Here is an 11,635-nt window from a genome sequence, read left to right as displayed (position 1 = left end):
CAAGTTAATGCAAGACTATTTCATTACAAATAGACATTGCATAAATAGTATTTTGGTTAACTAATCCACATCACAAAAACAGTAGACCATGCACTACATACACAGAATAGTAATAAACACAATCATAAGCATTTAGAAATCTTGTACATTAATTGATGTGTTTTTAGCAAGTATGTATAATATACTCAAAGATAGCCATGGCACAGTGAATTGACAAAGGCCAATGTAGCATTAACATTGATTACATTCATTTGTAAGATATCAATTTTAGCTAAAGCTTCCCTAGCATACAGGTATTTAATCTTTGTACTAGTGTGGAAATAGCAAGATAAATAAACAAACATCAAATTGAAGATTGTAAAGACAGCGAGAGCAATCCAAGCTAACCACATAATAAAATTGTCACACTGTGCATTATTATATAACCTAATAACCTAAACCGTTATCAAGCAGGGATGCCTATATGCACATAATGGTTGCTTAATTTTTGGTAGGCTATTTAATTATTTTATAGAAGAATATTGACTTTTGCTCATCTCGACCTGCTTTCTTGTGTCACTCCATTACTATAAGTTATCCTTATATTTTCCTAAGAACATAATACTATTGAATATGGTTCTTAAAATAATGCACTGGATTTCCTTTTAGTATTGATTGGACTACTGTTTAATTGTGTTCCTGCTCCAAGGTACATGCTGAATTTAATGCAAAATGGTAAACACCATTGAAATGTCGCAAAGCACTGTCATACTTTTTACAAGTGAGAACATCCTGTTCCTACCATGAGGTCAAATTTGAGAATCATAAACAGTTAGTTATACTTGGTTTACATATGAGAATCATATTATTATGCATAATGAAGTTTCAGAAGATACTGGTCTCCGGTAAGGTGTCTCGGTTTAATTCATCTATCGATCTGAGCTGAGAAATTGGCATCTGAGTAAAATTCCTGGTTCTGGGTTAAGGCAAATAATACAAGATATGAATTCAGATCTACACAAAAAGAATCCCAATAGCATAATATTGAACATATCCCATTTGTTTGCTTACCGTTTACTTAAATCCCAGCTTCTTCATAATCATGTCAATCTGCGGCACAATGGCTGCGATAGAGCTTTCCAGTTGAACAATCTGTTGGGACAACCTTTTATCCAAAAAAAGATTCCCACCGTTAGTTTGGCTTGCATTGTTCATAGTACATCAAGAGCAACCGAGACTTTCACTCCTTTAGAGAGTGCTAGCTGGTCTGGTTATGTTTACACAATGCGTAGAAAGTCTTTCTATGTCTTGGATAATTAAATTGAAGTACAATGGTATTGGTAGTCTCATCAGTGGTCATCTCACCTCTGAATCTCCATATGTTCCACTGTGGTTTGATTGGATGTTTCCTTCGGAGCTGTATTAAGAGACGTCTCCTCCTCTGAACCTTTGTCGTAATCCATCCCGAGCTTGTTGAGTTCAGCACTGAGAGCCTCCTGAGAAACACAAAAAAAAGAAAGATTAGACCAGAAAACACCCTTGTACAATTGTACCCATTCGTCATGTGAGATGTATGAATGGAGAATCAGGTACAAACCCTCTTTTCCTCCAATTCGGCCTTCATCCTTTCTTGCTCTTCTCTGTCCAGAACTTGGTTGCCATCGTAGTCAAACCGAGAGAAGGCTGCAGAGATTTCATGGTCGGCATGTCCCATCCTTACAGAAGAATCAAGTAGGATCACGGTTAGGTAAAAAATTTAATAGTATTGAGGCTGCCTCTTAAAATTTGCTTGGTTTTCATGACTTACTCCTTCAGGGTTTCTCTAAAATCTTTGAATTCAATCTCCCCCGATTTAGATCGTAGGGCTTTGTGGACATCTGATATCTTCTCCTTTTTGAGCTTCAGCTTCATGAATGTCTTCATGTAGCTCTGCGTTACAAAGAGATGACTGTTTTTGTACTTATAGAAGGTGTTGCGCCTCATTCAACATTCACACAAGTTGATGATGCTGTTACCTGCTTGATGAGGTCCGTAATCTGAAGGTCATCTTTCTGCAATGAGAGCTCCTCCTTCACCTCAGAATACGTGTCATTTATGATGGCCAAAAACATATTCTGGGAAGCAAATAGGCAGAATGAATTTGAGGGAACTGGTTCTCAGGTTTATTTTACTGCCTGGAAGAGGGTCTGGTACAACTTACCAGCAGGACAAAGAAGACAAAGAACACATAGGTGAAGAAGTAGATGGGGCCGAGCACCCTGTTGGCCCGCTCTATTGCGTTGTAGTCAAAGTCACCGAGGATAATCCTGAGCTGTGTGAACCTAAAGACAACAATACAAGCGTAAACCGTAATGTTAACAATAACCTGATGTAATATTTTGTATATTTATCCAGTCGGCCCCTTCTTACATGCACTTGACGAAGGTGCTGAAGGAATCCACCTCCGTCCCAAACAGCAGGTAACCAAGCTGAGCATATGCAAAGAACACGATGAAGAACATGACTGCAAATCCAAGGATGTCCTTTGCACATCGACCCAGCGTCGAGGACAGTTGAGTCATGGTCTTGTTGAAACTGATGTATTTGAAAATCTGTAGGGAAGACCAGAACATTAAGAAATGATCTCTTCAATAATGTATATGGACACGATGATCTGGCACATGATTTAGTTGGTTCTTACCTTAATCCAAGCGAAGAACAGGTTTACTGCATTCATATTATTGTATTGTGTTTGCCAGAATGCCAGGAACTCAAAATCGGCATAGATGTCTGGTTGTTGCAAAAGTTTATTCAGCAGCTTGTCTACTTTGATGGTGCGGAAAACATTGAACACGACCGCAACAATGGCCAGCTGTATAATGAAATGTAGAGTGATCATTAGGTTTATACAGGTTATAATGAACTGCGTGACATTTCATACATTTTCACGGCAAATTGCCAAAACAAGCCCCTAACTCCTCACCATTATTATAACAACGTCCAATATGTTCCAGACATTTTTGAAGTAAGAGCACTTGTGTATTCGCAACTCAAGAATCTCCTCTACAATATAGTAGAGGATGAACAAGCAGAAGACACACTCGCAGCCCAGTATGAAGTAATCCCAGTAGGTGATATAGCGGATCAGTTTCACTGTCCTTATCTGGTAGGAAGGAATAGCGCCACCAGAAGCTGGGAATTCAACCAGCAACCTGCAAAAACAAATGAACCCTTTTTGTCATTATATCAAGAATATTTCAGTTGAAAGTGAACGCAAAATAGTCACAATCATCTTTGACTGGTTGACCTGATGACGCAGAACATGTTGATGTTGGCGTTGTAAGTGGAGAAGTCAATGAAGACCACTCTTGTGCCTCGGTCCAACCACAGGTTCTCCTTCAGCTCGCCCACCACCGCAGCGCTCTCCTCCTTGGTGGTGTTCAGGTCCTGGTAGAAGCCTGCGCCGCTGTACGTGGTGAGCATCCCCCAGTGGGCAGAGCCGTTGATCTCCTTCTCTGTGTGGTACGTCCAGCTGAAGAAGCAGAAAAGTCAATCACAGAAAGTAAATACAGTCAGCACCGATCTAAAGGGAAATTAGAATCTTACAGCACACTGAACATTGCATGAACGATGCACTTTAAAGACGACAAGAGGAAAGCGGTTAGCTGTTATCTCACGCGGTGCCGTTGATGTCTCTAGAGCCCTGGTCGTCCTCTTTGATCTCATTGTAGACGTCGAAGCAGCCCTTGATTTCGTCCTGGAAGTCGCTGTGGACCTTGCAGGAGTTGTCCTTGATCTTGATCTGGCGCATGCGTGGGACCCCCAGCAGCATGTTCTCGTAGTAGATGAAGGACCTCTCTCCACTGGCCAGCGGCTGGTTGTTGTACCACTTGGTCCAGTAGAGGCCATCCAGTAAGGGGCCCTTGGCATACTGTCCAGGAGCAGAAGCAGTGGGTTCGGAAGGGAATGTTTATGTATGGAATTTCCAAAATGGTTGATTAAATGGATGCCAGTGTATTTGGAAGACGGAGGGAACTCACGGTCCAAAAGTCGCTCATACTGTCAATAGACTGAAAGGCAACACCGCCATCGCCGCTTGTGCTCACAAACAGGTCCGTCATGGCTTTGGTGTAATAGTAGGTGCTTGAGCTGGTCATTCCATATGTCACTGAAAGACAACATACTCACATTGTTATGCACAATCGTTGCCCTGTATCAGGCTTTGCTCAGGCTCATCTTTAAATGTTGCCTCATTCAATAGGGCCAAGATAAGACTAAATCAGGAACACACACTCACTCACGCAAGCCCCCATTCAACTCCTGTTATGTTGCTCTGCCATAGCAGTCAGATGGGGTGAGATTAGACTCACTAATTGGTTTGGAGAGTATGGAACGCAAAGAGCTTCATCAAACAATGTCAACCTAAACGGCACAAAGCATCAATGGCTGAGGCCAGAGCTCTTATCAGTGGAAAGCAAACGAGCAGACCCTGTTTTCCTTTCAGTGGTGCTGTTCAGCCGGACAATGGCTCAAGCTGAATAGGATGGGGGGACATTTTTAGTGGACAGCCTCAGACAGGCGATGATAAATCAACATGGTAAACAGGTGTACCACAGTAACAACCTGCGTAGATGACGCTACATCACAGTGATACACGATCATCTCGAATTAAGGCGTTAAGTAGATGAGTCAACAATGGAAAATAAAAGATTTTTGCAGCCTTAATGCTGACTTAATACTAAATTTCACTCTTTATTTGAATTCTCAGTCAAACCCTAAAAACCCTTAAATACATCCTTATAGGTGTAATTCACAGTGCACTTACAAAGGCATATATCTACCAGGAACACCAGATAGACCAGTAACTCCCTGAGTGTGGTCCGCATGAACTGCTCTCTGTTGTCGGAGTTGTCTTCGGTCAGAGTTGTGCCCCACAGCCCTGCAGAGAAAATGTAGTTAATCACTATCAGTTACCTTATGGTAAGCTGAGGTTTAAGATGCATGCATTTTATACTTTTGTATGCTTTTTTTTTTAATAAAAATGGATTCTCAGGATAGGGAATCGTTATTGGTTTTTAAAAAAAAAAAACATTCTCACATTTCCTTCGGCTTATGTGTATTAGACTGAAAGGTTTCCATTTTTGGTACAATTTCAAAGATGTAAGTTTCAGACCGCAGCTTACGTAGATTAATTTTATATTTGATTCCTGACATGAAATATTGAAGGGGGTGGCTCACCTTTGACAAAAGAGCAACAGCCCCTCCGCTTCTTGGACGACCTCCCGTCAGGGGCTTCTGGCTGGGCCTTGAACGAGTTCAGGGGTCCTGGGTCCGGCATGCCCCTCATGCCCTCCACCGGACCCAAGCTCGGGTAGAGAGGCTGGGGGTCGTAGATGGTGCTGACCACCCTCGGCAGGGGCGGAGGCGTGCCGCAGAAGCCCTGGTTCACCCAAGCCCCGGTTCCCACACGCTCCAACTCACACTCCACCTGCCCGCTGAGGTGGCTCTCAGCCCGGTTGTTCAGGCACCTCATGGTGGTTCCTCTGGGTGTCTCTGGGTGTCTCTGGGGTCCTGGGTCTCACTGGGTGTCTTGGGTTCTCTCTATGGGAGATGGTCAAATGGAGCCCAGCGGAGGAGCGGGAGGCTTTTGTACACCTGCTGGAGGAAGGACGATAAAGGGGTGATGACATAAGCGCTGCCGAGGGAGGGGCTGTCAGCCCTTTGTAGGCTTCTGTCGTTCAATTTAGATCTGTTCTTATGAAACACTGTGACATGCACACTTTCTTTCAACATTGTCTTTAGATACATTATACCACATGGGCAGGTTCTATCTATCTATGAATTCAATGAATTTTCTTTTTTTTGTCACTTGGATCTTTATTGACAGTTTTTCACAGTAACATGCCAGTTGTAACAACATTATATCAACATCGACAAATGGAAGATGCCAATGAATTCAATGAATTTTCAATGAATTTTCAAAATATTTAAAATGAATTTTGAAAATATCTATCTATTCTAATATTTAGAATATCAAACTCATCAAAGATACTGATTACTTTCAGAAAATCCTGGAAAAACAGTAATATATTTCCCATTGCCAACTGTTGACGGCTTGTGAATCAGCTTGCTTTTGAGAGTATAAAATCCACTGTTTTCTCAGCCAGAGACCATAGCACAACGATAGCCCCCATCTCTTCAGCATTGCACCATTTTGACTCAGACCATCTTTTGTGTTCTGTCTTAGCTTGCTGTCAAAGTTCTGGCTTGCTGTCAAAGTGTTAACTCTGTATGCAAACAGAAGCATCTTAATGAGTCTATGATGACCATCTGTGTCAGGGTTCATCTACCCTCTGACCCACCACTTAGTCTGAGATGTTTACATCTCAGACTAAACGCTAACTTTACACCAGACATTCCAAAACTGAACAAGGCATAAAACATTAGGTTTCTCTTGGTATATTAAACATTAAACATTTAGGTATCTCTTGGTATATAAAAGATAAAACATTTGTGTATCTCTTGGTCACTAATTACAAAAAATACCTAACTAGCAGTTTAGTATATTAGTTATACATTAGTTAGCTGGCCGGAAAGGAGCTATCTTTATTTCTAGATGAGCAAGTTGAGTACACTATGACATTGATCTAAAGAATAATTCCAATGTTACCAACCTAATCAAATTAATTATAGGCTGATGAAATGTGTAAGGCGTAGCTGAGATTGAACAAGGCTATGATTAGAAGGGTATAGATATCTTATGCTTAACACAGCGAGAGCTTGTGTTACGCTGGGGTCGTTCATGCCTGAGTGGCCCTGAACACAGCAATTAGACACAGCCATTAGCTCACAATGGAGTTTAATTTCTGCTCCTCGTTGATGGCAGGACTGGGTACACATGCTTCCTTAATTGTGTGTGGCTTGTGCGATGATGGCAACATTTCAAATTTTCCAACGATCACTTGCCAATGCTTGCTTGTCATTTTAATGAATGTGCCATCTAAGTGTATTCATATGAATCCACATTCTGTGTATAATATGTACATAATAACCCTTTCCACTCAGCAGCACAGTAATTGGAGGATACCGTAGTAACACTCATTTTACATTCAGAGATATTCATGTATTACGACTAACATCTAGTATCCATCTTCTATCTTCTTCCATCCAAAATAAATGACAACAAACAGCTAGCCCCTATACAGTTATGTGTGTGTGTAATCCAATGTCAAATTTCGCTCCCAAACTCAAATCCATTGTATGTGCTTTGATTTTGGTCGCCGCAATTGACGTAACAGTGACTTATCTAAGAGAGCAGGCCCTGTGGACAAAGGGATAGTTTTATGGCCAGAGGGATGGCAGTCTGGGGGCCCATCAGCTACTCTTCCAACAAAAGAGATGTTGTTAAATACAAATTCAGTTTCAGAACCCTTTATATTAAAATACTAATTAATACAAATTGGTGAAAATATTTAATATTTTCAAAATACATTAATGTATTCAATTATAATAGGTTGACATTAAATTTGATACATGTTCAAATTTTGTGCTATTAACAAAAACAGGTTACATATGCTTACATTTGTAATTAAAACTTTAAACTCTTTAAACTTTAAACTTTAAACTTTAAATATTATAATGTAAAATAAATATAATGTAATTTTTTTTGTTGTTGTAATCTGACCAAACAGCAATAGTTTGTGTGAGTGAATAATGAATACAGAGTACTTTGGTCATTAAAAAATATTTTATTTTAGGTAAAGAACTATAAAAAAAATAAAAATCTTTATGTAAGAAATACTAATTACATAATTACATAATTCATCAACAAGTTAAACAGTGGTTATTGGCAGATTGCACAGCATTTTGGGGCCATATCAAAATATTTGATAAAAAAATACAATATGTAAAGGTACAACATTTATGTTACACAATCTAATTATATCCCTTCACAGTTTTTCATTGAAACAATTCCCTTAAAACTTCCACATGCTTGAACAAATAAGATTCAAGATTACTGGGCTGTAAAAATCTAAATCAAACATATAACACAAAATACACAGTTGATAGTCATAAAAAGAATACAATAAGTCATTAATAATTAAAACGTAATACAAATGTATTTACTTACTCCTTAACTGGAGGAAAGGCCTGTGTCATTATGCAAGTAAATTACATAATTTGATTACACAATCACCTACATCTAAAACCATGACTAATCATAATCTTACGGATCAAGGAAAGTCGGATGTTTGAAACCCAGTCGTCGTGCTTTGACCCTGGTAGCCTTAAGCCTGAAACTGGTAGACTCAGCTTCGACCCTGGTAGTCTTGAGCCTGAACCTGATAGTCTCAGCTTTGACTCTGGCAGTCTTAAGACCAAACCCGAGTCTCAGCTTTGACTCTGGCAGTCTTAAGACCAAACCTGATAGTCTCAGCTTTGACTCTGGCAGTCTTAAGACCAAACCTGAGAGTCTCAGCTTTGACTCTGGCAGTCTTAAGACCAAACCTGATAGTCTCAGCTTTGAGCCTGGTAGCCATCAAACTGATAGGGGAAGGAGGACTGGATGTACTCCGGCTCCGTTGGCGCGTCGTACCCCATCAGGCTTGGGTAGGCCTCGGCCTGAACACAGTCCAACTGCAGGTCCAGCCACTGGCCGGTGTGGGCAGGCTGGTGCCTCCTGGGGTCGGTCAGGATACGACTGAGGGCCATGATGTAGCTGAGGGCCATCTGGAGGGTCTCGTATTTGGACAGCGTCTTGTCCTGGCCCCACTGGGGCACCACCTTGCGCAGGCAGTCGAAGGCCGTGTTCAGGCCCTCCATTCGCTTCCTCTCCCGGGCGTTGGCCGCCATCCTGCGCCGGGTCACCGTCTGGAACTTCTCTGGACTGCTGCAGTCCACCTCGGAGCCAGAGTCGCTACAGCTGGCCAGTCGGGACTTCATGGTGCTTTTTCCGTCAGGCGTTCCTTCCCCAAACTGCGGAAAATGACGAAATGTGTCCACTTTTCCAAAAGTGTCCAAAGTTTTAAATTTCCCCCTCTTGGTGAAGCCCTCTTGGTTTCCTTTTTCTGCTGGACGGGATGTCTGGCGGCCCTTGGTGCTGGATGGCAGATACGTGGGGGTCCTGATGCTGTGGGTGTGCTGAAGGTCAGAGCGTGAGCTATCAGTGATGCTGAGGACAGTGGAGTCTTGCTGCTTTTATAAGACATGGGGCCGGATTAACAGGTGGTGGCAGGTGGAGACCCAGCCCCTCAACCCCGACCCCACCCACACAACCCCACCCTGCCCTCAACATGGCTTTTAGTGACATCTACGGATATAAACAGCCCCCCCCCACACACGCACGCACGCACGGACACACACACTCACACACTCACACACACACACACACACACACACACACACACACACACACACACACACACACAAACAAACCCTTAATGAAATTCCAATTATGGTGGGCTGGTCTATCAGGACTCGGCTTCACTGAGAGCCATGTGGTACAAACATTGAAAGTCTGCCATCTGGTTGCTATGACGTCTTAACCCCTGCAAATGTTACCAGAAAATTAAAGGACGTTATCATATAGTTATATAATCATTATATAAATGTATGTTTATATTTATGAGCATTCAAAAAATAAGTTTTACAAAATTTAGCACACTGAATATATATACCCAATATATACTCTTTCTATATATGTATATGTATATATTGATGTATATATATTTTAGTTATTTGTATTTTTTACTTATGTTACCCGATTATAACTCACTCAAATTCTCCATCAACCACCAAGGAGGTCCCATGTATCTTCCCCTGGCAACAATCCTGTCAGTAAAACACTGGTAATCTGAGATTAGCCTGAGGCAACATGGGTGCAAGTGTGGCCCATAACCTGAGGGCTTTAAAAGGCTTTCTTCCCCAAAGTGGATTAAGGATTTTACACAATATGGGACAAGATGTTATACAGCTTATATGATTATTTGACTCGTGTCATTTTCAATGAAAGCAGGCCTGAATACAGGTAACGTGATCCTTAGATATGCCCAGGGCAGCCTCACCAATACCAGGGTACTTGATCAGTGTTTTGTAGTGATAACTCACAGTATGTGGTATGCATTAGTCTACTTTGTGTTCTGGGGAGCACATGTGAAATAAATAATTGATTTGCCTACTGGTCCGAGAAAATGGAAAAGACAGAATAAATGGTCTGTCTGTCCTTTCCATCTGCTGCAGGACAAGAAATGGTTTCACCAGCCCCAACGCAAATACTAAACTCAAATCAAATAGTAATTAAATGTTTTCTATTATACTATATAGTGTTGTTTTCATAAAGTCCTTAATTACTATTGAAGTTATTTAACTAAATCCCAGTATCCTTCTTTCATTGTGCTTGACGCTATTGCATGATTTAGAACTAATAAATGCCACAAACTAGTTTGTCTCATGTCAGGATGACAACCCCCTTAAACCAAGAGCTCCAGGGGCCACCTTTACTGGTTATGAATGTTTAATCACCACCAGAGGCCTCGGATGATGCCAGCCCTCGCTAGTGGGTCATGGACACAAGCTGATGCTGTCTGCTCATTTTGAGATTGACTGGTTAGCTGTGCAATTAGGCATATAATCCCATCTACCATTTGGTTCATTGATTACAGATCGGTGCAGTCGGCCAGCTGCTGCTTGTCCTGTCTGCAGGGCCCTGTCTGACATGACCAGGGCTCTGACACCTCGCCCTGCCTCCTTCACGGGCCTACCCCTGATTGGCTGGTCTGAGCCATAGCACCCTCCTCTGTCCAGAGCCATATGGCATGGCAGAGCAGAGACCCGTCTGCTCTGACGGTGTCAAATATCAAGTTAAACCCGGATAACATCCCGAAAGCTCCGTATGGGGGAATTAGAGAGATTATGGCACAAAGGTCCTGCTAAGACGGCCAAGGGAGAAAGTGTAGGAAGAAAAGAGTAGAACATGTGGGAATGAATGTGTCAAAGCCCTGACTTCAGGACTGTCTTAGTTAATACATGTTCCAAAAAAAAGTTTTGAAAAATGGACAACCACTAAAGTGCTGTGTAATGTGAACGTACTGTCTGTTTCGTACTGTGTACTGTCGGTTTCGTACTGTGTAATGTCGGTTTCGTACTGTGTAGTGCGTACTGTCTGTTTTTACTGTGATGCCAGATTGCCGAGGACAAACTTCAAGTGTTATGTTCATTAAATGGACAGTAGTTATCCCATCTTATCTTAACTCATAAACGGATGCAGTTGGCACATTTTTGCCATTTTAGTGACAGAACGAAGCAAGAAGCTAAAAGTAAGAAAAGTAATTTGGGTGAGATATTCAAATGGGAATAGAAGCCAACAGTGGTGTCGTGTTGATGTCCTCATGATGCCTCATCCAACATTTTTGACGAGGGAGGAAAGTACCCTCGCAATAGTTTAACACTACCACTTTTTTCCTCTTAAAATGGTATTGTCTCTTGAGTGCCTTGAGTGACATTTATTAATCCCCTACCCTTCAACCCCAACCCCCACCCCCACCCCCACCCCCACCCCTCCAACCCCAACCCCTCCAACCCCAACCCCACCAACATACAACCAGTCGGCCAAACTGCAGGCCCTGGTCTGGCAGCTGGTGAAATGAGGCTGGTGGTGTAATTAGGTCACGCAAGGTGA

At 41.9% G+C, this 11,635-nt stretch overlaps 2 protein-coding genes across 2 annotated transcripts; both read right to left on the bottom strand.

Annotated features, from left to right (window-relative positions):
• Window positions 1–621: 621 nt before the first annotated feature.
• pkd2l1 (polycystic kidney disease 2-like 1) lies at window positions 622–5,491 on the bottom strand (the record flags this gene model as incomplete). The annotated part of the gene is made up of 15 exons (XM_084470969.1): window positions 622–955; window positions 1,051–1,144; window positions 1,345–1,475; window positions 1,577–1,694; window positions 1,787–1,908; window positions 1,995–2,093; window positions 2,180–2,300; window positions 2,389–2,570; window positions 2,660–2,830; window positions 2,942–3,170; window positions 3,266–3,490; window positions 3,636–3,889; window positions 3,999–4,126; window positions 4,784–4,897; window positions 5,197–5,491. The coding sequence occupies 14 exons, from the start codon at window positions 5,489–5,491 to the stop codon at window positions 1,054–1,056; spliced, it is 2,280 nt and encodes a 759-aa protein (XP_084327095.1). The 3' UTR covers window positions 622–955; window positions 1,051–1,053.
• Window positions 5,492–8,475: 2,984 nt separating this feature from the next.
• atoh7 (atonal bHLH transcription factor 7) lies at window positions 8,476–8,939 on the bottom strand (the record flags this gene model as incomplete). The annotated part of the gene is made up of 1 exon (XM_084471054.1): window positions 8,476–8,939. The coding sequence occupies exon 1, from the start codon at window positions 8,899–8,901 to the stop codon at window positions 8,476–8,478; it is 426 nt and encodes a 141-aa protein (XP_084327180.1). The 5' UTR covers window positions 8,902–8,939.
• Window positions 8,940–11,635: the final 2,696 nt, after the last annotated feature.

Source organism: Micromesistius poutassou (assembly GCF_964030765.1).
Source record: "Micromesistius poutassou genome assembly, chromosome: 7".
NCBI classification, from domain to species: Eukaryota; Metazoa; Chordata; class Actinopteri; order Gadiformes; family Gadidae; genus Micromesistius; species Micromesistius poutassou.
This window is presented reverse-complemented; position numbering and strand designations above follow the sequence as displayed.